We start from the raw sequence: 25,747 nt of genomic DNA on the forward strand, positions 1-25,747 counted from the left end.
CCCACTCTCCCGTGACTGCGCCAGCAGCGGCACTGCCATTACTGCAACCCTGGCAGTGCGCCATTTTTTAAAATTCATAGCCCTGATTGTATATGTTTCCACCAGTTCTAGATCATAATTACATTGCTTCAAAATGATTTCTCTCACATTCTCCTTTTATCTTTTGTCGCAAATATGTACATCTGAATTCCTGGTCCTTGAACTGTCTACTTTTGCAAACAGATTCTACGTACTTCCTCTATCTAAAAAAAATCAAATCTTCTCTCTACCTTCCATGATCCGAGACAATCAACCCCAGGTTTTCTGGTCTAACGTTGTGACTAAAATTCCTCATTCAGTAGTTCAAGTTCAAGTTTATTTATAGTCTCAGATACTAAGTTAAGAGGGAGTGACAGAGCTAGAGGAAAGTAGATATGGGTGGTGGGGGGGTGGGGTAAATGGAAATTGGAGAATGTTAATGTCATCCGATTCAACTAGGACCTAAGAGATTGTTTTGTGAGCAGACTAATTATTACATCTCCTACATAGCACAATATCTCATGCATTGTACAACATCCTGCATTGTTGAACCATTCCGGTAAATCTCCTCGGCACCCTCCTGTCAGCCTTCAAATATTTCCTGAAGTAAGATGGCCAGAATTGATTGCAAGTCTCCAGTTATAAAATTTCTCACAGTGTTAAATTTAGACATAGAGCACAGTAACAGGTCTTTTCGGCCCAGCAGCTCATGCTGCCCAATTACAGCTAATTAACCTACAACCCTGGTATGTTTTGAAAGGTGAGAGGAACCAGAGCACCCAGAGGAAATCCAGGGATAATGTACAAACTCCTTATATACTGGGCCAGATTTGAGCCAGGGTCTCTTGCGCTGTTACAGTATTGCACTAACTGTTAAAAGTCTTCAGCCCTGATGAGACAAAGGATCATATACTTTTTCCCAAAGATATACTTCATTCTTTACAAGGTTATTCAATATGGAACATTAACTTGCCTTCATTAATTGTAGCATACACATATCATTACATTCACATACAGTGGCCATATTATGTGCACATGGCATCTTTTATGAACCATTTTATCAATGTATGCTGCATTTTTTAGATTTATCCACATCCAGATCTCTGTTCTTGCACACCCTTTGGTCAAAATTATTTCTGAGATTTTCTTATGAAATGTCTCTCTTTCTCTTTTTGTCAAACCAAGAGGCACATTAAACACTGAACATGCTTCTCTGCATTAAAACAAGCTCTCAAACACCACACTTCTTTGTACATCTGACGTTAATCAAGATGCTGAGGTCCAGTACAACACACAACAATGCTGGAGAAACTCAGCAGCTTGTGCAGAATCCATAGGAAGTAGAAGGTAGTGTTCACAAGTTAGCCAATGGCTCCATCTGTTGTGCAGTGCGATTGTTGGCAGTTCTAGTTATTTACATCAAGCACTACAACGATACTGGATTTCCAGGGGTTTCCAATCTGGCCCTGAGCCAGGGCAGACCAGAATACCATGAAAGTCTGCAGATGTCGTAAAAGCGCAGGAATGCTTGAGAAGCTCAGCCAGTCTTTCAGCATTCATAGGAGATAAAAATATATTACCGATGTTTTGGGCCTGAGGCCTTCTTCAAGGTAATGGAAAAAGCAGGCAGCGCCTAAATAAAAGAGAAACGGTGAGAATTGATGGGGAAGGAGGGGGGTGAGGTCAACGCTGTGAAGGCGGAGCTGGGGTGGAGGAGACAGAAGAAAAAGTTAAGAGGGAGTGACAGAGCTAGAGGAAAGTAGATATGGGGGGGGCGGGAAATGGAAATTGGAGAATGTCAATGTCATCCGATTCAACTAGGACCAAAGATGATGTGATATTCCTCCAATTTGCAGGTGGTCTCATTCTGGCAGTGCATGAGACCTTGGAGACATGTTAGCACCTTTTCTCCTGGCGTCTTCTCAATATCCAACCTTTTATTTGGCAATTGCCTCCTAGAACTCTGCTCAAAGTTTATGGGTCGCCTTCCCTGTGAAGCAGTCATTTCTTCTGTACTTCTCTCCTATCAACTCCATAAAAAACATTAAAAGAATTGAAGAATTGTGTTGCATGAGGTGAAAAGGAAACAAGGCTTTTACTTAAATGTGCTGTGGCCGCCAGAGAAGGGGGGGGGGGGGGGGGGGGCTGGTGTGTAACATTTCTCATCTTCGTTCCCCTGTCTTCTTTCCTCTAGTTTTGTTTCTATTCTCTTTTCCCTCTGATTCCTTTCAAGAGACAAACTAATTTCTCACCTTTCCTCTTATCATATCAATTTTACACCTTTTGTCTTTTGGTCTGGACTCCTCCCTGCCATTTCTTTTATTCAGACCCCTGCTTCCTTTTTCTTATTCTGTGAAGAAGGGGTTAGGACCAAAACCTCAGTAATACCCCTAAGGCTGTTGCGAGACCTACTGAGTTCCTCCAGCATTTCCGTGTTTTGACCAGAATACCAACCACTTCTTCTTTTTCCTCCTGGAACAGTGAAATGAAGGAATACCTTCCTGAAAAACATTCAACAGAGACTCAAGAAAATGCAGATTTGGGCAGCAGTTAGTTTAATGGTTTAGCAACCCTGGTTCAAACTCTAAGGAATTTGTATGTTTGTCACATGACTTTCATGTGTTTTTCTGGGTTCTCCGGATTCGTCCCATTCCAGGGTCACGTTTTTGCAGAGAGAGATAAAAAACATGCTATTCTCTTTGGAGAGAGGGAGGGAGTGATACAGTCAGTTTACAGGAGAAATTGGTGTTGGAAACTGCACTTTTTATAGACCTGCCATAAGACCCCATTTGATGGCTTTTGAGTTCTGAGTTCAGCCTATTCTAAACACTTGTAGTCAATTACAAGAGGATGTGACTGGTTATTGTGTTTCTCCTGTGGTAACCTGGAAGAAGAGGTTATCCTTTGGAAAACCCATGAGGGGGAAAGTTTCTTCGGCAAGACACAGAAGTGGCTGATTTTTTTTTTACACACTATAAACCATATTGACCAAGATACATAGACATTTTTTCTCTAGAATATATAGTGTCATTTTCTCCCCTTTTCTCCCCCCTCCCTTCCCTCCCTCCCTCACCCCCTTTCCCATTTATTTGAAGTTCAATCTATAAGATACATTAAACCCGTTAAACAATGTTGTCACTTAATAAAAATAAACAAGAAATTTTACTGAGTCAGTTATTTTCATTGTCTTCTCCTTCTGTCATTTTAGGTGGTGGAAGTCCATGGTAGGATTTCTCTATTGTATTTCATGTATGGCTCCCATATTTGTTCGAATATTGTGATTTTATTTCTTAAATTATATGTTATTTTTTCTAATGGAATACATTTATTCATTTCTATGTACCATTGTTGTATTCTCAAGTTGTCTTCTAATTTCCAGGTTGACATAATACATTTTTTTGCTACAGCTAGGGCTATCATAACAAATCTTTTTTGTGCTCCATCCAAATTGAGTCCAAATTCTTTATTTATTATATTACTTAGGAGGAAGATCTCTGGGTTTTTTTGGTATATTGCTTTTTGTGATTTTATTTAATATCTGGTTTAGATCTTCCCAAAATTTTTTCACTTTCTCACATGTCCAAATTGCATGAATTGTTGTTCCCGTTTCCTATTTACAGCGAAAACATCTGTCTGATACTGTTGGGTCCCATTTATTTAACTTTTGAGGTGTGATGTATAGCCTGTGTATCCAGTTATATTGTATCATGCGTAACCTCGTGTTTATTGTATTTCTCATAGTTCCGGAGCATAGCTTTTCCCATGTTTCATTCTTTATCTTTATGTTTAGATCTTGTTCCCATTTTTGTTTAGGTTTACCATTTGTTTCCTCATTCTCCTTTTCTTGCAGATTGATGTACGTTTGTTATAATTTTTTTAATTATCATTGTGTCTGTAATCACATATTCAAAATTGCTTCCTTCTGGTAACCTCAGACTTTTTCCCAATTTGTCCTTCAAGTAGGTTTTCAGTTGGTGGTATGCAAACATTGTATCGTGAGTTATATTATATTTATCCTTCATTTGTTCAAAGGATAATAATTTATTTCCCGAAAAACAATTTTCTATTCTTTTGATCCCTTTTCTCTCCCATTCTCTGAAGGAAAGGTTATCTATTGTGAAAGGGATTAGCTGATTTTGCATCAATATTAGTTTTGGTAGTTGGTAATTTGTTTTATTCCTTTCTACGTGAATCTTCTTCCAAATGTTGAGCAGATGATGCAATACCAGTGAATTCCTATGTTGCACCAATTTTTCATCCCATTTATATAGTATTATCTAGTGCTATCCTCGGTTTCCCCCCCTTTCCATAAGAATTTCCTTATTATTTTCTTTAGCTCCTTGAAGAATTTCTCTGTTAGGTGAATTGGTAATGACTGTAATAGGTATTGTATCCTTGGGAAAATATTCATTTTAATACAGTTTATCCTTCATATCAATGTTAGTGGTAAGTCTTTCCAATGCTCTAAGTCGTCTTGTAATTTTTTCATTAATGGATGATAATTTAGTTTATATAGATGGCCGAGATTTTTATTTAGTTGTATACCTAGGTATCGCATTGCTTGTGTTTGCCATCTAAATGGTGATTCTTTCTTAAACTTTGTGAAATCCGCATTATTCATTGGCATTGCTTCACTTTTATTTGCGTTGATCTTGTACCCCGATACTTCTCCATATTCATTCAATTTCCTATGTAATTCTTTTATTGATATTTCTGGTTCTGTTAAGTATATTATAACGTCATCTGCAAATAGACTGATTTTATATTCCTTGTCTTTTATTTTTATCCCTCTTATTTTATTTTCTGTTCTTATCAGTTCTGCTAGTGGTTCTATAGCTAACGCGAACAGTGAGGGAGATAGTGGACATCCCTGCCTTGTTGATCTGCTTAATTTAAATTGGTTTGATATATATCCATTTACTGTCACTTTCGCCAATGGCCCCTTATATAATGCTTTAATCCAATTAATATATTTCTCTGGTAGGCTGAATTTTTGTAGTACTTTGAATAAATAATTCCATTCTACTCTGTCAAAGGCCTTCTCTGCGTCTAAAGCAACCGCTACTGTTGGAGTTTTATTTCCATCTACTGCATGAATTAAGTTAATAAATTTACAGATATTGTCCGTTGTTCGTCTTCTTTTAATAAATCCAGTTTGGTCTAGATTTACTATTTTTGGTACATAGTCGGCCAATCTGTTTGCTAATAGTTTAGCTATTATCTTATAATCTGTGTTAAGTAAAGATATTGGTCTATATGACGCTGGTGCTAGTGGATCTTTCCCTGTCTTTGGTATTGCTGTAAATATTGCTGTTTTGCATGAATCTGGAATGTTTTGTGTTTTATCAATCTGGTTGATTACTTCCAGGAGGGGAGGAATTAATAAGTCTTTAAATGTTTTATAGAATTCTATTGGGAATCCATCCTCTCCTGGTGTTTTATTGTTCAGTAGCTTTTTTTTATCTCCTGTAATTCTTCTATTTCGGTAGTTCAATTTTAGTTAGAAATTCATCTATTTTGTCTTCTTTCCCCTCGTTTTCAGTTTGATATAGTTGTTTGTAGAATTCCCTGAAGTTTTCATTGATCTCTGTTGAATTATATGTAATTTGTTTGTCCTTTTTCCTTAATGCCAATACCATTCTTTTAGTTTGTTCTGTCTTAAGCTGCCATGCTAGAATTTTGTGCGTTTTTTCTCTTAGCTCATAATATTTCTGTTTTGTCTTCATTATGTTCTTCTCCACCTTATATGTTTGTAGTGTTTCATATTTTATTTTTTTATCTGCCAATTCTCTTCTTTTAGTTGTATCTTCCTTTATTGCTAATTCTTTTTCTGTATTTGTTATTTCCCTTTCCAACTGTTCTGCTTCCCGATTGTAGTCCTTCTTCATCTCAGTTACATAACTTATTATTTGCCTTCTGATGAACGCTTTCATTGCGTCCCATAGTATAAACTTATCTTTCACTGATTCCGTATTTATTTCAAAGTACATTTAATTTGTCGTTCAATGAATTCTCTAAAATCCAGTCTTTTAAGTAACATGGAGTTTAATCTCCATCTGTACATTCTTGGTGGGATGTCCTCTAGCTCTATTTCCAATAACAGGGGTGAGTGACCCGATAATAATCTAGCTTTATATTCCGTTTTCCTAACTCTCCCTTGAATGTGGGCTGATAACAGGAATAGGTCTATCCTTGAGTATGTTTTGTGTCTACCCGAATAATATGAATATTCCTTTTCCTTTGGGTGTTGTTTCCTCCATATATCCAAAAGTTGCATTTCTTGCATCAATTTAATTATAAATTTGGTTACTTTGTTCTTTCTGTTAGTTTTTTTTCCAGTTTTATCCATGTTTGAGTCCAAATTAAGGTTAAAATCCTCTCCTATTAGTATGTTCCCTTGCGTATCTGCTATCTTCAAAAAGATATCTTGCATAAATTTTTGATCTTCTTCATTAGCTGAGTATACATTGAGTAAATTCCAAAATTCTGAATATATCTGACATTTTATCATTACATATCTCCCTGCTGGATCTATTATTTCCTCTTCTATTTTGATTGGTACATTTTTATTGATGAATATAGCTACTCCTCTGGCTTTTGAATTATATGATGCTGCTGTTACATGTCCTATCCAATCTCTCTTTAATTTCTTGTGTTCCACTTCAGTTAGATGTGTTTCTTGTACAAATGCTATATCAATTTTTTCAGTAAATTTAACAGTTTCTTCCTTTTGATTTGGTTATGTATTCCATTAATATTTAAAGTCATATAGTTCAACATAGTCATTTCATACTTTGTTTATCTTTCCTTTCCATTTCCTCATCACCACCTTGCCTTCTTATCCATTTCTGCTTTCTTTTTTTGAACACATTATAAGACAACATTTATAAAACATAAAATATTTCCATTATTCTCATATCTAAAATTCCTTTAACCCCAATAGTCCCTCCCCTTTCTGAGTTGCCCTTTGTCCCTTGTCGGGCAACCACATCTCCCCTCTCCATTTGGATTTGCGAATCCGCTCGCAAGCGTAAACTGATTTTGCAGTGACTGTTATTCTTCCCCACCCAGCCCCCCCCAGAAAATATTTTAATCTTCATATATAAGAAAGGTCACTCTCTTAATTCCCTCCTTACTTCCTTTCTTCCCTTTATTTCCCTTCTTAGTTCTTACTTATACTTTATTCTTCTTCCTTATATATAGTTTGTTGTCATTTTTGTTCTTGTTACATCTCTTCATCTCTCTGTCTGTTTTGTAGTTCTGCAAATTTTTGTGCTTTTTCCGGATCCGAGAAGTTTGCTTTGCTGCCCCGGGTTTTAAGTACCGCTGGGTATTTTAACATAAATTTATAACCTTTTTTCCATAGGGTCGTTTTTGCTGCATTAAAATCCTTCCTCTTCTTCAGGAGTTCAAAACTTATATCTGGATAGAAAAAAAATTTTTGACCCTTGTATTCCAGTGGCTTTTTGTCTTCTCTGATTTTTTTCATTGCCTTCTCCAATATATTTTCTCCTTTTGTATATCTTAGGAATTTTACTAGAATGGATCTTGTTTTTTGTTGTGGTTGTGGTTTAGGGGCTAATGTTCTGTGTTCCCTTTTTATTTCCATTTCTTCCTGTAATTCTGGCCTTCCTAGGACCCTGGGGATCCATTCTTTTATAAATTCTTTCATATTTTTGCCTTCTTCATCTTCCTTAAGGCCCACTATCTTTATATTGTTTCTTCTATTATAATTTTCCATTATATCTATCTTCTGAGCTAACAGCTCCTGTGTCTCTTTAACTTTTTTATCAGATTATTCTAATTTCTCTTTTAAGTCATCTACCTCTATTTCTATGGCTGTTTCTCGTTCTTCCACCTTGTCTACTCTTCTTCCTATTTCTGTCATGATCATCTCTAATCTATTCATTTTTTTCTGTACTTTTTATTTCACTGAATTCTTGTGTCTGCCATTCTTTTACTGTTTCCATATATTCTTTAAAAAAATATATCCATGTACTTGCCCTTCCCTTCATGTTCCATTTCTCTCTGTTCTTCCTCCTCTTCTTCTGAGTCCACTCCAGGATCTGTGTCCTTTACCTCTGTCTCTTCTGGTTTTCTTGTTGAGTTGTTTGTTTTATTTTGTTGGGTATTTTTGTTCTTCTTATTTTTATTAAAAGTGTCTTGGTGTTGATCTTCTTCCTCTGAGTTAGTCATCTGTTGTTTCTTTGATTTCCTATTTTTATTCTCTTCCTTCTTGTTCCCGTTATTTTCTATGTTTTCCTGTTAGAGTCTTGCTGTCATGTTATACTTGTCTGTTTCAGATGTGGAGATTTACTCCTCAGCTGGTCCCCCCTCCCGTCGGTGTTGTTTTTGTCTTGTGCATCGCGCGCATGCGCAGTTTCGCACTTTTGTTTGGCTCCGTGAGCCATCTTTGTAGTCCTGAGTTTGGGGTTTCCACTGATCTCAGGGAGCGGGCTTCTCTCTCCACGGCAGGCTTCCTCGTACCAGTAAGGCCTTCACCTTCCTCTTCCGACGTCCTTCCTTCTTCTTTTCTTCCCGTTGTTTTTGGTTTTTCTTTCTTTGCTGCCATTTTCTCCACACTTTCACTTTCAATTTGTTATGGTTTCTGTGTTAGTGAGTTTGTTTTTCTCTACCTTTTTTTTACTTTTCTGGAGAGGGCTGGAATTCCCCTACCGGCCACTACTCCATCACGTGACTCCTTGAAGTGGCTGATTGAAGAAGATCAGTTTGTGTGTGTGTCTAATGAACAACAATTATATCTCTGAAACCAACAAAGGCCTTCCTTTGCAGTAACAATTTGAGTTAAAGGACGAGAGTCTGGTGAAGATCCTAACTGTTAAATTCTGTGCACAATAAGAAAACTTCCTGATACCAGTGAACTTGGGGAAATGAAAAGTGAATGATTGGACAGTGAAAGAAAAAAATTACCTAAACACATACACATTACATACACTGGCACTTAAAATTATAAGAGGGTTGTTACATTAATAGTAACAAGTTAAATATTGATCTTATCATTATGTATGAAGAAAATTAAAAACGCTTTTATTTATGTAACCATTGTCTTGGTGAATTTATGTTGCTGGTGGTTTTTGGAGTCCTCTGGGCTCGTAACAGTATCACTAAAATTTAAAAATAGTGCTGGAATCTGGAACAAACCTTAAACTGCAGTTAGAGTAGCAGTTAGTGCAATGCCTTTACAGTGCCAACGATTGGGACCAGACCTGGGTTCAAATCCCGTGTTATCTGTAAGGAGTTTGTACATTCTCCCTGTATCTGCGTGGGTTTTCTCCGGGGGATTCGGTTTCCTACCACCCTTCAAAAACGTACCAAAGTGTAGGTTAATGGGGTGTAATTTGGGTGACAGAGACTTGTTGGGCTGTAGGTCTAATTCAAATTTAATTTAAATGCTGAAAGAAACTCAGTGAGTTGAGCAACTTCTATGGAGGCAAAGGGATGGTCAACATTTGAGGTCAAGACCCTGCATCAGAGTGTAGAAGGTAGAGTGCACATTGATGAGTGGGAGAGATGAGATAGAGACTGATAGGTGATAGGTGGAACCAGATGAGAAGGGAGGTATAGGCAGACAGACACTGGGAAGTGATAAGTAAAAATGTTTTTAAAAATGACAGAAGCTGCCAGGTAGGGGAAGGGAGAGTAGTAGGCTGATGCAAATAGGTGGAATCTTATGAGGGAGCAACAGATAGAGCCAGGTGGGAATGGGATGGGAAAAGTAATCCAAGATAGCTATGTAGATGACAGGCAGGTGGTCTCAGCGAGGGAGAGGATGATGAGAAAATGTACAATAGGAACATTCAGACTATAGGATGTAAGTAGAGGGTTATGGGTGTGAGATAGGTTAAAAATAGATTGTCGTGAAGTAGGTTTACAAGGGTCCACACGTTATCATGGGTTTAACAACCATGTTGTTTGCAAGTAAAATTCTGCAACCACGGGGTCTGTACCCAAGATAGCAGTGCTTGTGCTTTGGCTGCAGCAACAACGGTTGCAAACTCTCAGCAGGGTGGGGGTGGGGGGGGGGGGGGGGGGGGGGGCAGCGGATCAGCCAGAGCATCAGAAACTGGAAGAACTGCTCCTGTTGAAAAGAAGAAGCAGGGCAGACAACCCTATAGGGAAGATGACCACAGCAACGGACCAGCGAGGGGCTCAGCGGGCTGAGGAACCCACACGTGCTTCGTGCTGTTGACGACGCGGTCAGGGAGCCTCACACAGACCACTGGCTGCTGGAGACTGGTTCATGGGAAACAAGTTCCGGAGCCGGGATTCAAGAGAGTACTGAAGGCAAGAGAGGGTCCTTAAGGGCCTCAAACACTGGCTTCCTGATCATGTCAGAGGTTTGGATCTGGAGCTCGAGTTGCTGAAGGATCGAACTGGGGGCTGTGCAGTTGCAGAATCTATGAGAGGGCTGGAGGCGAATCCACATACACTCATTCTGAAGCGACACTCTTTTGCTTCTTTCTCTAACAGCAAGCAGTGAGAATGCTGAATGATCAAAGGAACCACTCACACTAACTTTCTGAGACTCATATTGACAAAACAATATTTACACATTTATTTATTTTATACAGTACATGAATACTTGCCCTGCATAAATATTGTCTCTCTGTATGTGGGTTATGTATGGGTGTTTTGCACTGAGGACGTTCATTGGGTTGAACTTGTACAATCAGATGACAATAAACGCGACTTGAGAATTTACACCGCAATAAATGAATATTCAATCTTGAATCCACACTGATCAAAAGTGGGGAAGGGGGGGGGGATTGATTAAGGAAAAGGTGACATAGATCCTGAGTGGACTGGTGGGTGGGTGGGAAAGGAACACAGGCAGAAAGAGTCAAATGAAATGGGAAAACTCACAATGATGCATCTGGGCTGCAGGCGACTCAGACAAACCCCCCGCCCCCCGCCCCGCCCCCCCCTCTCCCCGCCCCCCCTCTCCCCGCCCCCCCTCTCCCCGCCCCCCCTCTCCCCGCCCCCCCCTCTCCCCGCCCCCCCTCTCCCCGCCCCCCCTCTCCCCGCCCCCCCTCTCCCCGCCCCCCCCTCTCCCCGCCCCCCTCTCCCCGCCCCCCCTCTCCCCGCCCCCCCTCTCCCCGCCCCCCCTCTCCCGCCCCCCCTCTCCCCGCCCCCCCTCTCCCCTGCCCCCCCCCGCCCCCCCTCTCCCCCGCCCCCCCCCTCTCCCCCTGGCCCCCCCACGCCCCCCCTCTCCCCGCCCCCCCTCTCCCCGCCCCCCCTCTCCCCCTGCCCCCCCCGCCCCCCTCTCCCCCTGCCCCCCCCCCCCGCTCCCTACCCTCCTACTACCTGGCCTAGTTTCTTTCTCCAAACCCCGGCTTATTCTCTCCAACATGCCCCACCTCACCCTGTTGCTTTCTCCGCCCCGCCCCCTTTCTCCGCTCCGCCCGCCCCGCCCCCTTTCTCCGCTCCGCCCCGCCCCGCCCTTTCTCGCTCCGCCCCGCCCCTTTCTCCGCTCCGCCCCGCCCGGTTGCTTACCCCACCCCACTTTACCTTGTTGTTTTCTCCGATCCGACCCCGCCCCGGATTATAGCCGAGCACACAATTGGACGATATTTTCTATTCGCGTCTCGACAGCCAATCAGAACCGCGTTGTTTCCTTCTGCCCTCGCCCTGGGCGTTTCGATTGATCCGAAGGCGGGATCTCGCAGCCCGTTGACGCATGCGCAACCGTGCCTTCAGCCAATCACGTTCGCGGGATGCGGGGAATGGCTGTTGGCCGCGTGACGCGGGTGATGGGCATGGGTGCGGGCTCGGAATCGGCCAATCGGCGAGCTCGGGCTACTTATTTGAAAAAAGGGCGCGACGGTTTGTCGGCGAGACCGTGTCCTGCGTCGCCAGGGTCTATCCCACCCCTCCCCGCCGCCATCATCATGGAGACCGCCGCGTCCAGCCGCTTCGCCGAGCGCTACAAGACGGCGGGGCTGAGCGTGGAGGCGCTGCGGGCCAAGGGTGCCCGCCGCCGCTCGGCCGCGCAGAAGGAGAACCGCCATCGGGCCTACCGCAAGAGCCGCTGCTTCGAGCCGCCGCTGGAGCCGCACGTCGAGGAGGTGGCGCCGCCGCCGCTGCCAGGTGAGGGGCGTTGGACCCCCTTCCCTGCCTGAGCCCATATTCCTCTCAACCAGTGGCTCCCGGCCCTTTTCATCCCACCTGGGCCATCGGGCTCTGTGATGAGGAAGGGGGTCCGAGAACCACCGTTTTAAGCGCCCCTCATTGACTCGTTATGTGCACGGGTTCATTTCTCCAAAGGAAATGGGCCAATGACGGTTTTTCTCAAGCCAAAACATTTCAGTCACAATTGGGTCGAGAGCAGTGGAAACAAAATGGTGGAGAAGCTCAGCTGGTCAAACGGCTTCCCTTTATGCAGCAAAGGTTTCTACTTCAAGTCAAGCCGCCTTCATTTGCCGCGGCTACGGCACGGTGTAAAATGAAGAATCTCCGGCACTCTCCCGTGAGCCTCTGGCGCGGAAAGGTCAGCCTGGGAATTCCTAAATGGTCCCCCCGCCCCTGGGAGACTTTCCCAGACAGTCCCCCTCCCTGTGGTGGGGAAAGGCAAATGGCCGAGGGGGGGGAGAGGGGGTGGTGTAAGGCTCGTGATGTCAGCACTGCGTCAAGTGGCCGATTAAAATATTCCTCCCTCCTTCGGCACGTTGTGACGGCGGCACGATGCGGGGTGAACGGCCGACCTCGTTAACCATAATCCCTCCCGTGGCTGGATTTCCCAGAGCGGTTCCAGCCGTGGGTGAGATTACGGGGAAGCGAAGTCGTCCAGCATTGTGCTGCCGTTGCGGCGTGCCTGGGGACGGGGCGGCACGGGCTGGTGGGAGGGAGCTAGCGGGCAAGTGACCAAAGGATGGACGGGGTTTGAACTTGCTCTTCTGTGAGGGTGTAGTGCATCATCGGTTGGGTGGGGTCCCCCTAAATTGCCCAAGGAGGGCAAATTATCGGGAATTTGGACCGCAGTGTGAAAGGTCCAAGAGGTCCTGAATTCCAAGGGATTTCACCTGGACAAAGAAGGGTCACTGGACGCCTGTGGTGTTACAACGGCTAGGAAGGATGAGAGCATTTCAACAGAACCATGGAGAAAATTACATGAGAGTTAAATATTAAAGCACAATACAATAAAGTTCATGATGTACTAGTTTTAGGAGCCTGATGGCTTGGTGTGGGTGGGGGGGGGGGGGGGTGCGGGTGGGGAAACCTTGCACAATCTGGATATGTGGGCCTGAAAGCTACAGTTTCTACTTCCAGGTGGCAGAAGGGAAAAAGTTTACAAGGGGTATGAAAGGTGCTTCACAATGTTGTTTGCCCTCTGCATGAATCGTGTTGTAAATATCCATCATGGTAGGAAGGGAGGGCCCATAATCTCCGCTGACTTCACACTCCTCTGCGGGGTCTTACAGTCTGAAATGGTATAGTTTCCAAAATAGACAGTGATGCAATTACTCAGAATACTGTAGAATGAAGGGTGGGAGATGAACTTTCCACAGCCTTTCCAGCAAGCAGAAGTGCTGCTGGGCTTTCTTGCTATTGAGCTGGTGTTGAGGGACCAGGTGAGATTCTCTGACAAATGCACACCAATAAAGTTGGTACTCTTGATTTCAACTGTAGAACTGTCAGTGGAGAGTGATTTTTTTTTTCTTTACTGTCCCTTCACCCCCACCCCAGGGCCTCTTGAAGTTGACAACCATTTTTTTTATTAACATTCAGATACAGGTTGTTGGTTCCACACCAGTCCATTAGTGACTGCACCTTATCTCTGTATGCAGACTTTGTTCTTGCTGATTGGGCCCACCATGGTCGTATCTTCAGCAAACTTGATGATGTAGTTCAGGCTGTGTATTGCTGCACAGTTGTGAATCGGCAGAATGAACAGCAATGGACTAAGCGCACAGCCCTGGGAGGTCCCCATCTTCAGTGTAAGGGTCTTAGAAGTGCTGTTTCTGATCTAGACTACCTGAGATCCCTGTCAAGAATCCAATTACAGAGGGAGGTGTTTATGCCCAGCATACTCAACTTCCCTATCCGGCACTGAGGTATGATTGTGTTGAATGCTGATCTGAAATCAATAAACAACATTCGAACATGCATAGAGCAGTTGGATCTATATGCAGACTGTAGGGGTTCCAGTGAGGTGGGGGGAGGGGTTTGCAGCAAGAGCTTGATATGCCCCATGATGAGACTTGAAGCCCTCATGATGGTAGACGTGAGTGCAACAGGGCGGTAGTCATTGAGACAGGACACAGGAGCCTACTTTGGCACAGAGATGATGGTGGTGACTTTGAAGCTGTTAGAAGCACAGCACTACTCGAGGAGATGTGAAAAATTTGCCTGCTGAACCGCACATCCCCTGAGCACTCTGCTGGGAACGTTATCTGGGCCAGCAGCTTTTCATGGGTTGACCTTGCTTAACACTCTTTTCATGTTGGCCACTGTAAGACACAGCACCTGATCATGTGACGGAGAGGAAGCCTTCTTTACCGCCACATCATTTTTCACCTCAAAGCGCGTGTAGAAGTTGTTCCGTGCATCTGGGAGGGAGGCATCACAGGCAGATGATGTAGTCTTGTGGTTAGTGATATCTTGAAAACCCTTCCACGTGTGTCACATGTTCTTGCTATCCTGAAAGTGATTATGAATTTGCTGGGCATGTGCATGCTTTGCATCCCTGATGTCCTTAGACAGCTTGGCTCTTGCAATATCTACGGCTACCTTGTTGCCCACTCTGAAGTCAGTCTCGCTGTCAGGAGCGCACACACCTCTGCAGTCATCCATAGCTTCTGATTAGAGTGAATAATAATGGTCTTGGGTACAGTGATGTTGTCAGTACACTTGCTAATGTAGCTAGTCACTGATGTCTATTCCTCCAGTATAATGTAGTCGCCATCGGTTGCTGCTTCCTTGAACATTTGCCAGTCAGCATGCTCGAAGCAGTCTTGAAGTGTATGGATGGCTCCTGCTGGCCAGGTTTTCACCTGCATCAGAACTGATCTGGAATGTCTTACGAATGGTCTGTATGCTGGAGTTAGCATTACAGAGATGTGGTCTGACTATCTGGGGGGGGTGGGTTTCTGCCCGATAAGCATCGGAAATATTCGTAAACAAAGGTCCAACATGTTTGTTCCACATGCTGATGGAATTTCGGCAGCACTGTCTTGGTTTGCCTGGTTGAAATCAGGTGATAATAAACAGTCAATCAGCGTGTGTGAATATGAGGACTGCGGTCAATTCCTGTGGTAATAAAATGGTCTACATCTGAGTTATAAATTCCACCCATGCTGAACAGAAACTGGAGACTTGTAGGATTCTTGGTGAGGTCTGAAAATCTGTAATCCTTTTACATTTAGACATACAGCACCGTAATGGGCCCCTCTGGCTCAAGAGCCCATTCTGCCCAATATACCCACAACCTACAAGCCCCATTTGTTTTGAAGGGTGGGAGGAAACAGCAGCACCTGAAGGAAACCCACGCTGATGTGAGGAGAATGTACAGGCTCCTTACAGACGTGGCTCGATTTGAACCGAGGTTGCAGGTGCTGTAACAGCATTGAACTAACCACTACACTAACTATTCTGCCCACATTTTTCTGACCTCGTCCTGGTGCCTTTAAGGTCCTACTTTTTCTATCATTTCTTGAAATTGTAGCAAAGTTTAAAAATGCCGTGCAGGGGGAAGTCCTAATCTGGAACGGCCTTTATATTTTTTAAGCTCGTATTGCTCAATTTTCTTAAATTTTCAGAATCGTGTGTGAGACACAGTTCTCGTTTGGCAATGTTGCAACGCTACAAGGAGGAAAAGTCTCTCCGAAAATTAAAAGAAGAGCGTGAGAACCCCAAACGTGTCTTTAAAGTTGGCCTTTATAAGCCAAATTTGATCCCATTTCAGGATTTAAAACCTCTGCCACCAAGGGCTCCACTCGCCAAAGCCAAGGTATGATTGTGTGTTAAGAGTTATGCATAAAATAGTGGGATTTTGTTGCATATTGATATTGGAGATTACAATCAAATTGGCCCACCTGAAAATTGACATCAAAGGTCATATGCATGAAAATCACTGGTGATAGAATGCATAGCTAAGATAAGCAGTTAGAATGAAGGACATTTTTATCTTCTTTTCAATAGAAGATGCAACATTGCAGATATGTGCACACAACAATGGACAGATGCTTTAATGCAGACTTTGCAATTAGAGTGGGATAAGATTTGGGTGTACCTGCCTTCCATGTGGTGAGATGAAACCTGCCCACAAACGTCAGCTGTCTAGCTCTGCACGTGTGTATTAGCATCTAGGCCAAGTGTTTCTTAAAAAGCTGCTCCATCTCCACTTTGTACCCTCTGTACTTGTCTGGAAAACATTGTGCAGAGGGTTATGTTGATGGACATTTGTTCAGACTTCCAAAATAGATTTGGAAAAATACAGGGTTGGAAATTGCCTGATGTATTAATATTGAAAAAATTTTGGTACAATTGGACACTATTTCCCTGGTTGTTGAGATCACAATTAAGGGTCTGTTCTTTTTTAATTTTAAAAAAATGGTCCTTCAGCAAAGGGTTATAGATGTTTGGAATTTTCTCCTGCAAATCAAGAGTTGTTATTGGATCAAATATTTAATTTTAAGAGTTTTCTTGCCCATTGTTGAAGGGTAAAGATCCAAAAGACCAGCTCAGTAAATTGTGCACCTTGTTTAAATGGTGTACTTTCTGTTTTAACTTCACTCATCTAATTGAAGTTTTCGGATGACTCTTGAACATGCAGTCAGGCAGATATGGTTTGCAAAAATAATATGGGCAATAGCAACACAATTTGGTCTTTTGGGTTCTTCAATGCTCTTCCTTTTTGGGGAAAACAAAGATGCTGAGGTGAAAATGCTAACTCTGCTTTGGTTCTGTTATTGTTATTAAAGTTTAATCGCTTTGTTCTTGAATGCATATTTAATTTGTGTCCTCTAATTGAGTGTGTTATATGGTATGTTTGTAGCATAGTGCACTAAAGACCCAAAGTAATTTGCAATTTGAAAATTACGTTTCAAGATGAACAAAATAAATTTGGACGCAAATTTGTTGAAAACTGGGTTATTGATGAGGCTGTTTTCTAACTACTTGAAGACCATTTTGTTGATGAAAAGCAATTTATTTCTTCCACAATGTGTACATGTTTTTCAATGATTAAATGAAGCAGGGTTGCTATTTTTAATTTATTCCTTTTTCAGATATCGGCGCCTACCGACTTGAGAGTCACTAGGTCGATGGTGAAAAATAAGGGACCACAGGTGACCCTGCCAGCCAATGCACCCAACTTTGTAGCCCCCATGAAGGTAAGTTTCAAAAAGGTGAGGCTGCAGCACCTTCAACAGTAGATGATTAATTTGGAAAAAAATCCTAGTTGCTGTCTCTGAAGCTAATGTAAAGTACAATATGGTTTATAGGGCTCGTGAAGGAAAAATTAGTTAAATAGACATTAGGCTGCTTAATCTTATTTCAGGGACTGAGCGTATTGTCTAATGCAAAACCTTTTTGGACAAAATCCCAACAGGAAATTAAGAATTAGTGTTCATTTTCATTCTTGAATTTTATTTTGGAATGGGTCCTCTAGATATGAAAATTTGAGGTTAGTCACAATATAAAACATTGGAGGAAGATCGGCTAACGTTGATGGATATTCTTCAAAATGAACAAACGGATGAGGCAAGAATTAGTGCAAGTGTGCAATGACCTTTACTGCAAGAAGAGTGGTGTGCCAACTTTGCCTCGGGGCCTCGCTCCCCAATTCCTTCCTCATCTCGGGGGGGGGGGGGGGGGGGGTGTCCCGCCTCAGTCCAGCCAGGAAAATCAGCCCAATATCTGACTGCTCAGCAAGGACAGACCATAGATATGATTTATTCCCATGTTTTGAACGTTTTAATGTCTTGGTTTTTTTTTCCCCTTTGGTTGTCTAAATATTGAGTGTTTGAGGTCAAAGGAATGAGGTGGGGAAAGGGGAAGGAGTGTTAGGCTTGGACCTAGGAAATTCGCATATAGGATTAGGATAAGGTGTAATATTCAAAAAATAAATAGTGGGGTGTATTGGAGTAGAGGTCTTGCTACAGCAAGACCCTGCTGAGACCACCTGGACTACAGTGTATAGTTTTGCACATTTAGGATCCCAGGACACCTCCCAAGATTGTAGGTTTACCTTGAGAGGGAAAAACTGGTAACCGGATTAGACTACTTTTTAGTAATTATCTCATTGAAGCTTCCAATACTGTGAAGCAATGGCAAGATGGATAAAAGAAAGATGTTCCTCTTGGTTGAGGAAACCAGAACCAACGATCACTGCCTTAGCTCACTGTTAAATGCTGGGTGAGAAATTTATTGTGCGGATGTTGACGCTTCAGAATTTTCATTAGCGGCTTGGTCGATGAAATCATTCAAATTACAGGTTTTTAGTTATTAAGATAAAAGATTTTATGGGAATAATTTAAGAAGACTGGCCTAAGTTAAAATCAAGTTTATTGTAATCTGATGGCACAAGTACAACCTGACGAAACAGCGTTCTGCGGTCCTCGGTGCAAAACTTGCAGAGACACAACCTGATATAACACACATACAAATAATACATGTGCCGCACAACCATCCATAGATATAAATAAATGTATTGCTTCAGAAATGAGAATCTCAGATGGTTAGTGTGAGCAGTTCCTTTGGTCATTCAGCATTCTCACTGCCTGTGGGGAAGAAGCTGTTCCTCAACCTGTTGGTGCTGATTGATGCTCCGACAGGAGCGACTAAAGGATGCTATGTGCAGGGTGGAAGGGGTCTTCATTGTTTCTTTGCGTGCCCTTTTCAGACAATTATCCCAGTAGATCACATCAATGGAGGGAATGAGACTTTAGTGGTCCTGAGGTTTGACCTCTGATCATTTCTCCTCAACAACTGTACCACAATGATGCAGCTGGCTGGGATGCTCTCAATAAATCTCCTGTAGAAGGTTTCCATAATGGTAGTGGGGGGCATTGTCTGCTTCAGTCTTCTCAGGAAGTGTTGTTGCACCTTCCTGACAAGTGAGGAGAGGTTGTGTGTCCATGATAATGTTATTAGTCAAGTGAATTTGTTGCTCTTCACTACAGTTATTGATGTATAGTGTGGTGGTCACTGGTCCTCCTGAAGTCCACTGTCATATCCTTCATCTTGTCCATGTTGACATGGGTTGTTAATCTTGACAAGAGATTTTGCACCTCTTTTCTGTAGTGCAACACGGCGATGCTGCTGGTGAGACCGGCGACTACTGTTGCCATCTGCAAACTTGATGATGCTGTTGGAGCTGGAGCTGGCGCCATACCAGTGCTCAGCTTGATGGGTATTCCACATTCTACTGACCTGAACAGACTGCTAATCTTGTTGAGTAGGAAAGTAGGCTTGAGAGGTTACATACCTCTAATTTTGCGTTTCGCTTTCATCATAGGTAGGTTCTGTCAAAGAGAACAAGACCGCTAACTCTGCAGTGACAATGGAAGCCAGAGGTCTGCAAAGATTGTCTCAAAAGGCTGGGCCGAAAGTGCCAACTTTAGGAAAAAAAGGTAATTGTGACTTCATGGAGGTGTTTTGGGTGCATTGATATTTGAGTTTGAGCTTTGCACATGAGAAAACGTTAATTTTATAGTTTTAAGAGTGTGGTGGTTGAGGGGCAGAGCCACCTGCTAGAATTACTCGTGGCCTTTTTCAAAAAATGGTCAAGAGCTGAATTCGTCAGATGAGGTGGGATTGGTTCTTGACCATGTGGCATCATGTGACTTGAGTAACACTGAGATAAATGGGATTTGATGAGAAACCTTTCCACTATTGAGTTGTGCCTCCTAAAGGAAAATTGTAGTCGGGTCAAATTATTTTGACCTCATGAGTTTCTTGGTCTGACACTCAACCATCTATAGTTCTTCCAACAATGGTTTTTTCATATTCTGTAGGAAGTGGGGATGTTTGGTGATTGTACAGAAAATGAAGCAGGAAGGTCTGGGCCAAATAATTGCCAATGAGTTAACCACCTGCCTTGAAATTATTGATTGCATTCTTTGCCATCAACATCTTGGAACTTGCCATAGGCAGAAACTTGACTCGGCAGGTCACAGAAATACTGATGGTGAAATGGGACAGAAACTCACCAGTGGTGAGTGATTTGCTTTCTATTAAATCTTTCTGTGGTCTTCATGCAAAATACCCTGGTGAGTGCAGCTCTAGTAACAGTTCTCAATACTGTCTAATCTATCCCCAACCAAAAACTTTAACTTCTGCTGTTGACATGGATGTCGAGTTTAGCATTTAGATATGAATTCAAATTCTCCAAGGCTACTTAAACAATTCTCAAGTCTATCTGCTATTACTGAAGGACTCGGGAGGGCTTGTGCATGACCACAAAAGCTTGGTTTCCAGGTGCAACAGGCTTTCCGGCAATGGAATGTTGGCCTTCATTGCTAGAGGGATTGAATTTGGGAGTGGGGAGGTTATGCTGCAACTGTACAAGGTACTGGTGAGGCCTCATGGAGTACTGTGTGCAGTTCTGGTCTCCTTACTTGAGAGGTCCTGGTTTTGGAGGCAGTGCAGAGGAGGTTCGCCAGATTGATTCTGAGGATGAAGGGGGTTAGCCTGTGAGGAGAGATTGAGTTGGCTGGGGCTCTACTTGCTGGATTTTAGATTGAGAGGGGAACTTGTAGTAAAATGTGTAAAATTGTGAAAGACATGGGTAAGGTAAGAGTTAAGTAAGTTGTTTCCATTGGTGGAAGAGACTAGAACTAGGGGACATAGCCTCAAAATTCAGGGGAGTAGATTTAGGACAGGTTTACCCAGAGGGTGGTGAATCTATGGAATTTGCTGCTCAGTGAAGCAGTGGAGGCAACCTTGGTAAATGTATTTAAGACAAGGTTGGATAGATTTTTACATAGGGGGAATGGGGAAAAAGACAGGTAGGTGGAGATTAGCCATGATCACATTAAAGGGTTGAGCAGGCTCGACAGGGTGGATGGTCTACTCCTCTTGCTTGTGTTGTGAATTTGTGATTGCCACCACCTGCAAATTCCCACCCCTTCCTAAGTTATGATCAATCCTGAGTGGGAACTTTTCATTGAATCTAATTTATGGTGCCAACTACAAAAGAGCATTGAATTTGAAGTAAATCTGAATGATTATAAACCATGTTTCCTGGTGGGTCTTTAAATAAGTAGATCAAGCTGTTAGTGATTTATTGTGAAGCACTAATAAATATTCATCAACTATCAGTGATTGTGGAATTGTGCTGGACAGGTCAATGTCCAGAAAGCCAATAGCAATATTGTGGCATCTTTTCTTCTTTGGCTTGGCTTCGCGGACGAAGATTTATGGAGGGGTAAATGTCCACGTCAGCTGCAGGCTTGTTTGTACCTGACAAGTCCGATGCGGGACAGGCAGACGCGGTTGCAGGGGAAAATTTGTTGGTTGGGGTTGGGTGTTGGGTTTTTCCTCCTTTGTCTTTTGTCAGTGAGGTGGGCTCTGCGGTCTTCTTCAAAGGAGGTTACTGCCTGCCGAACTATGAGGCGCCAAGATGCACGGTTTGAGGCGATATCAGCCCACTGGCAGTGGTCAATGTGGCAGGCACCAAGAGATTTCTTTAGGCAGTCCTTGTACCTCTTCTTTGGTGCACCTCTGACACGATGGCCAGTGGAGAGCTCGCCATATAACACGATCTTGGGAAGGGGATGGTCCTCCATTCTGGAGACGTGACCTACCCAGCACATTTGGATCTTCAACAGCATGGATTCGATGCTGTCGGCTTCTGCCATCTCGAGTACTTCGACGTTAGGGATGAAAGCGCTCCAATGGATGTTGAGGATTGAGCGGAGACAACGCTGGTGGAAGCGTTCTAGGAGCCGTAGGTGATGCCGGTAGAGGAGCCATGATTCGGAGCTGAACAGGAGTGTGGGTATGACAACGGCTCTGTATACGCTAATCTTTGAGGTTTTTCAGTTGGTTGTTTTTCCAGACTCTTGTGTAGTCTTCCAAAGGCGCTATTTGCCTTGGCGAGTGTGTTGTCTATCTCGTTGTCGATCCTTGCATCCGATGAAATGGTGCAGCCGAGATAGGTAAACTGGTTGACCGTTTTGAGTTCTGTGTGCCCGATGGAGATGTGGGGGGGCTGATTGTCATGGTGGGGAGCTGGCTGATGGAGGACCTCCGTTTTCTTCAGGCTGACTTCCAGGCCAAACATTTTGGCAGTTTCTGTAAAACAGGACGTCAAGCGCTGAAGAGCTGGCTCTGAATGGGCAACTAAAGCGGCATCGTCTGCAAAGAGTAGTTCATGGACAAGTTTCTCTTGTGTCTTGATGTGAGCTTGCAGGCGCCTCAGATTGAAGAGACTGCCATCCGTGCGGTACCAGATGTAAACAGCGTCTTCATTGTTGAGGTCTTTCATGGCTTGTTTCAGCATCAAGCTGAAGAAGATTGAAAAGAGGGTTGGTGCGAGAACACAACCTTTGTTTCACGCCATTATTAATGGAGAAGGGTTCAGAGAGCTCATTGCTGTATCTGACTCGACCTTGTTGGTTTTCGTGCAGTTGGATAACCATGTGGAGGAACTTTGGGGGGCATCCGAGGCGCTCTAGTATTTGCCAAAGCCCTTTCCTGCTCACGGTGTCGAATGCTTTGGTGAGGTCAACAAAGGTGATATAGAGTCCTTTGTTTTGTTCTCTGCACTTTTCTTGGAGCTGTCTGAGGGCAAAGACCATGTCAGTCGTTCCTCTGTTTGCGCGAAAGCAGCACTGTGATTCTGGGAGAACATTCTCAGCGACATTAGGTATTATTCTATTTAGGAGAATCCTAGCGAAGATTTTGCCTGCAATGGAGAGCAGCGTGATTCCCCTGTAGTTTGAGCAGTCTGATTTCTCGCCTTTGTTTTTGTACAGGGTGATGATGATGGCATCTATCCTAGATTAAAAAGACTAATGTGCAATGTTCAGAATGGCAACCACCTCTCGTATTCATTTGTGCACCCATAGAAAGGAAGATTTTGGCTAATGCAGCTGATCTGCTATTTTGTTCTGATTCCAAAGTTGAGATAGGTTGAAAGAGAACGAAGAGGTTTGCTGGTGCTTGGAATAGCTTTTGAAATCAGATGTGACGAGTTGCTTTGATGTCCAAGAGAAAATGGATCTTGAAACCTTAGAATACTTAGAAAAAGTGAACAATGTGAAGATTTGCTTATCTCCAGCTTTGGACTTTTCTAAATTTATACTTCTCACCTAATAGCCTCAATATGCCTGGGATTGTCTGATCTCGGAAACTAAGCAGGCTCAGGACTGGTCAGTACTTGGAAGGGAGAGCACCTGGGAACACCAGGTGCTGAAGGTTTCTGAGAGGGGCACTGGACAAAGAGGTGACCTTCTGTCTGCCTTATGGTAGACAAAAGTTAAAGAATTTCATGTATGTTAAATTCTAAATGTAGTATTAAATGACAAAAATTGAACCTTTACCTTTATCAGGTGTGAATATAAATGACAGACTTAAATTTACATTTTAACTGCAACTGGGAATTCCATTTATTAATAATGCAGTGTCTCATTATTTTTAAAAATCCCAAGTTGAACTTTGTAGAGAATAATCAGAATATTTAATGTATTTTCTCAAAACTGCCAACTGAAGTATTTGTGCCATTAAAATTGAAATCAAAAATCACTGGATTAAAAGAATGCACGTAAATTAACATGGTCACAAGATTTTTTAACTCTCCTTGCCATCTTTATCCGCACAAAACCTATCAAGTTTTGTGCCGTGTACTTCAAATGGCCATGATTTTAAGGCCAACTGGTGTCCCTTTTAATAAAAATGTCCTCTAATTGAGATGATCTCTGGGCTTTGTCTTCCAAACTATCTTTCAAGTCCTCTGAATTTACAGTTGCAGTGTTCAGTCATTATAGCTCTAAGTGTCTTGCCAAAATTCTCTATCAAAGATGCACTTGATGTACCATCATGGCGAAGGAAGCCGAAAGAGCCAAAATGTCTTGAACCTGTTCAAGATGTGTTTTGCATAGGTGGTTTATGGCAGGTTGTCTTTGATCTTGCTGACTATAGTCCTGGAAAATGAAACCTGCTTCTCTGTGTTCAATTGTTTTAAACCAAACATCATACTAAAAATTAACATTCTAATGAAGCACGTCTTATCTGAAACATTACATTTTGTTTCCTTACCAAGGACACTGCCTGAAGTTTCTTTTCTCTCAGTGACAAACTCGAAATTGCCAAATGATGCAGGGGAAATGAAATTCCTGAGGTTCATCAACAATCATTTGACAATTATCCATTTTTGCTGAAATGTGTTGTACATTATTTTGACTCTTTATTGTGGAAATAACATGACTGAGGCGCAATTGGAGAATCCAATTTAAACCCTTGAGCCATGTGCAGCCACTGACAAGGGGCATGATAGACTGAACTCAAATTGTACCAACAGTGGTGATTATTTGGCACCATCACTGCGTTTCTGTGCTATTGCCAGTGAAATTTTCCCTGTTGAAATATAGGTACATCTATAGTTCACTTGTATACAGTAAAGGACAATGTGAGTTTTAAAAATTCTTTTTTAAAAATTGCTTGTTGGGCAGTCGGCATATTCCTCCAAGTGAAAGAAATAGCTGTGTATTGTCAGGCTAGTCTGGTTGAGTCGTTTTGTGCCAGGAAATCTGTTTAATGGATGTGCTTGCATCGTTCTCTTGTTCCCTGTTTTAATCACTTGTAGAGTAAAACCCCTAGTATCCAAAGTTCAAGCAACTAGCAAAAAAATGAGGAAAATAAATTTTAAAAAGTAAAACTAAGAAGAAAATAATAGGTGAAAAATGCAAGTTTAAAAATTTGTAAAAGGGAAAATGTTCTCCTAAAGTAAGACAGCCAGCGGAGGGGAGGGCCTTGGTCGGGCTTTACTTGCAACAGCTGTTTGAATAAAGTTGTGTGAAACAGCAATGGTGTCGGCGAGGATGAAGCACTGGTTGGGATGTCTCTTTTAAATTGGCTCCTTATCCCTGCTTCGTAAGAGTTGCCCTGGTCTCCGGCTTTAATCTGTAAATTTGGGAGAGGGGGATTTAATTATCTACTTTGTTGTTTGCCTTTTGAGCTCTGTGGAAGGGGGAAATCTAGATGCAACAATGGTTCACTATTTTCAAATAGTGACTGAAAATGAAGTAAAATGCTTGGTTTTTGTATTCTGGCAAGTGAAGTTGGTTAACAAAGTACCATATTTCCTTTTTATCTTTTAAACTGTTTATTTTGAATGCAGGTGTATTAGGAATTGCAAGAGTAAATCTCGAGCAACCAGAAAATGCACTTATCCAGCATCTACCAACCCCCATAAGTGCTGGTTACCAGGGATTTTACTGTATTTTTAAAGGACCACAGCAAGCTAGAACATTATTTTAACTCTTGTTAAGGTTGTCAGAAGGCTTTCCTTTCTGTTCAAGTCATTGTGAATGGACATGAATGGCAACTATTATTTTGCTGTGATTGAGATCAAAAACCTAACTGCTTCATGTTTGTTCAGCTTCCAAGCCTCCCGTGTCAAGCCGAGCAGAGAAACCAGGCAGCTGCAAGCAGTTGACGACCGACCACAAGGTTTTTTTTCTGTTTGTTTCATTTCCAAACCTAAACTATTTCTTCTAGTTGTGTTTTAATCTGTAAAAATATAAAATGTTAATATTTTCCAGTT

The 25,747-nt window shown here is 42.5% G+C and overlaps 1 protein-coding gene across 2 annotated transcripts in view; it reads left to right on the forward strand.

Annotated features, from left to right (window-relative positions):
• Positions 1 to 11,597: 11,597 nt before the first annotated feature.
• dlgap5 (discs, large (Drosophila) homolog-associated protein 5) overlaps positions 11,598 to 25,747 on the forward strand; it is a 66,567-nt gene continuing 52,417 nt past the window's right edge. Inside the window, exons 1-5 of one of the 2 annotated variants that reach the window (XM_069910116.1) lie at positions 11,598 to 12,126; positions 15,795 to 15,985; positions 17,265 to 17,369; positions 19,496 to 19,610; positions 25,583 to 25,653. In XM_069910116.1, coding sequence (XP_069766217.1) covers positions 11,754 to 12,126; positions 15,795 to 15,985; positions 17,265 to 17,369; positions 19,496 to 19,610; positions 25,583 to 25,653 — 855 coding nt within the window. In that variant the 5' untranslated portion in view covers positions 11,598 to 11,753. The remainder of the gene's footprint in view (positions 12,127 to 15,794; positions 15,986 to 17,264; positions 17,370 to 19,495; positions 19,611 to 25,582; positions 25,654 to 25,747) is intronic. The other variant, XM_069910115.1, reaches the window with a different exon arrangement.

Source organism: Narcine bancroftii, chromosome 13 (genome assembly GCF_036971445.1).
Source record: "Narcine bancroftii isolate sNarBan1 chromosome 13, sNarBan1.hap1, whole genome shotgun sequence".
NCBI lineage: Eukaryota > Metazoa > Chordata > Chondrichthyes > Torpediniformes > Narcinidae > Narcine > Narcine bancroftii.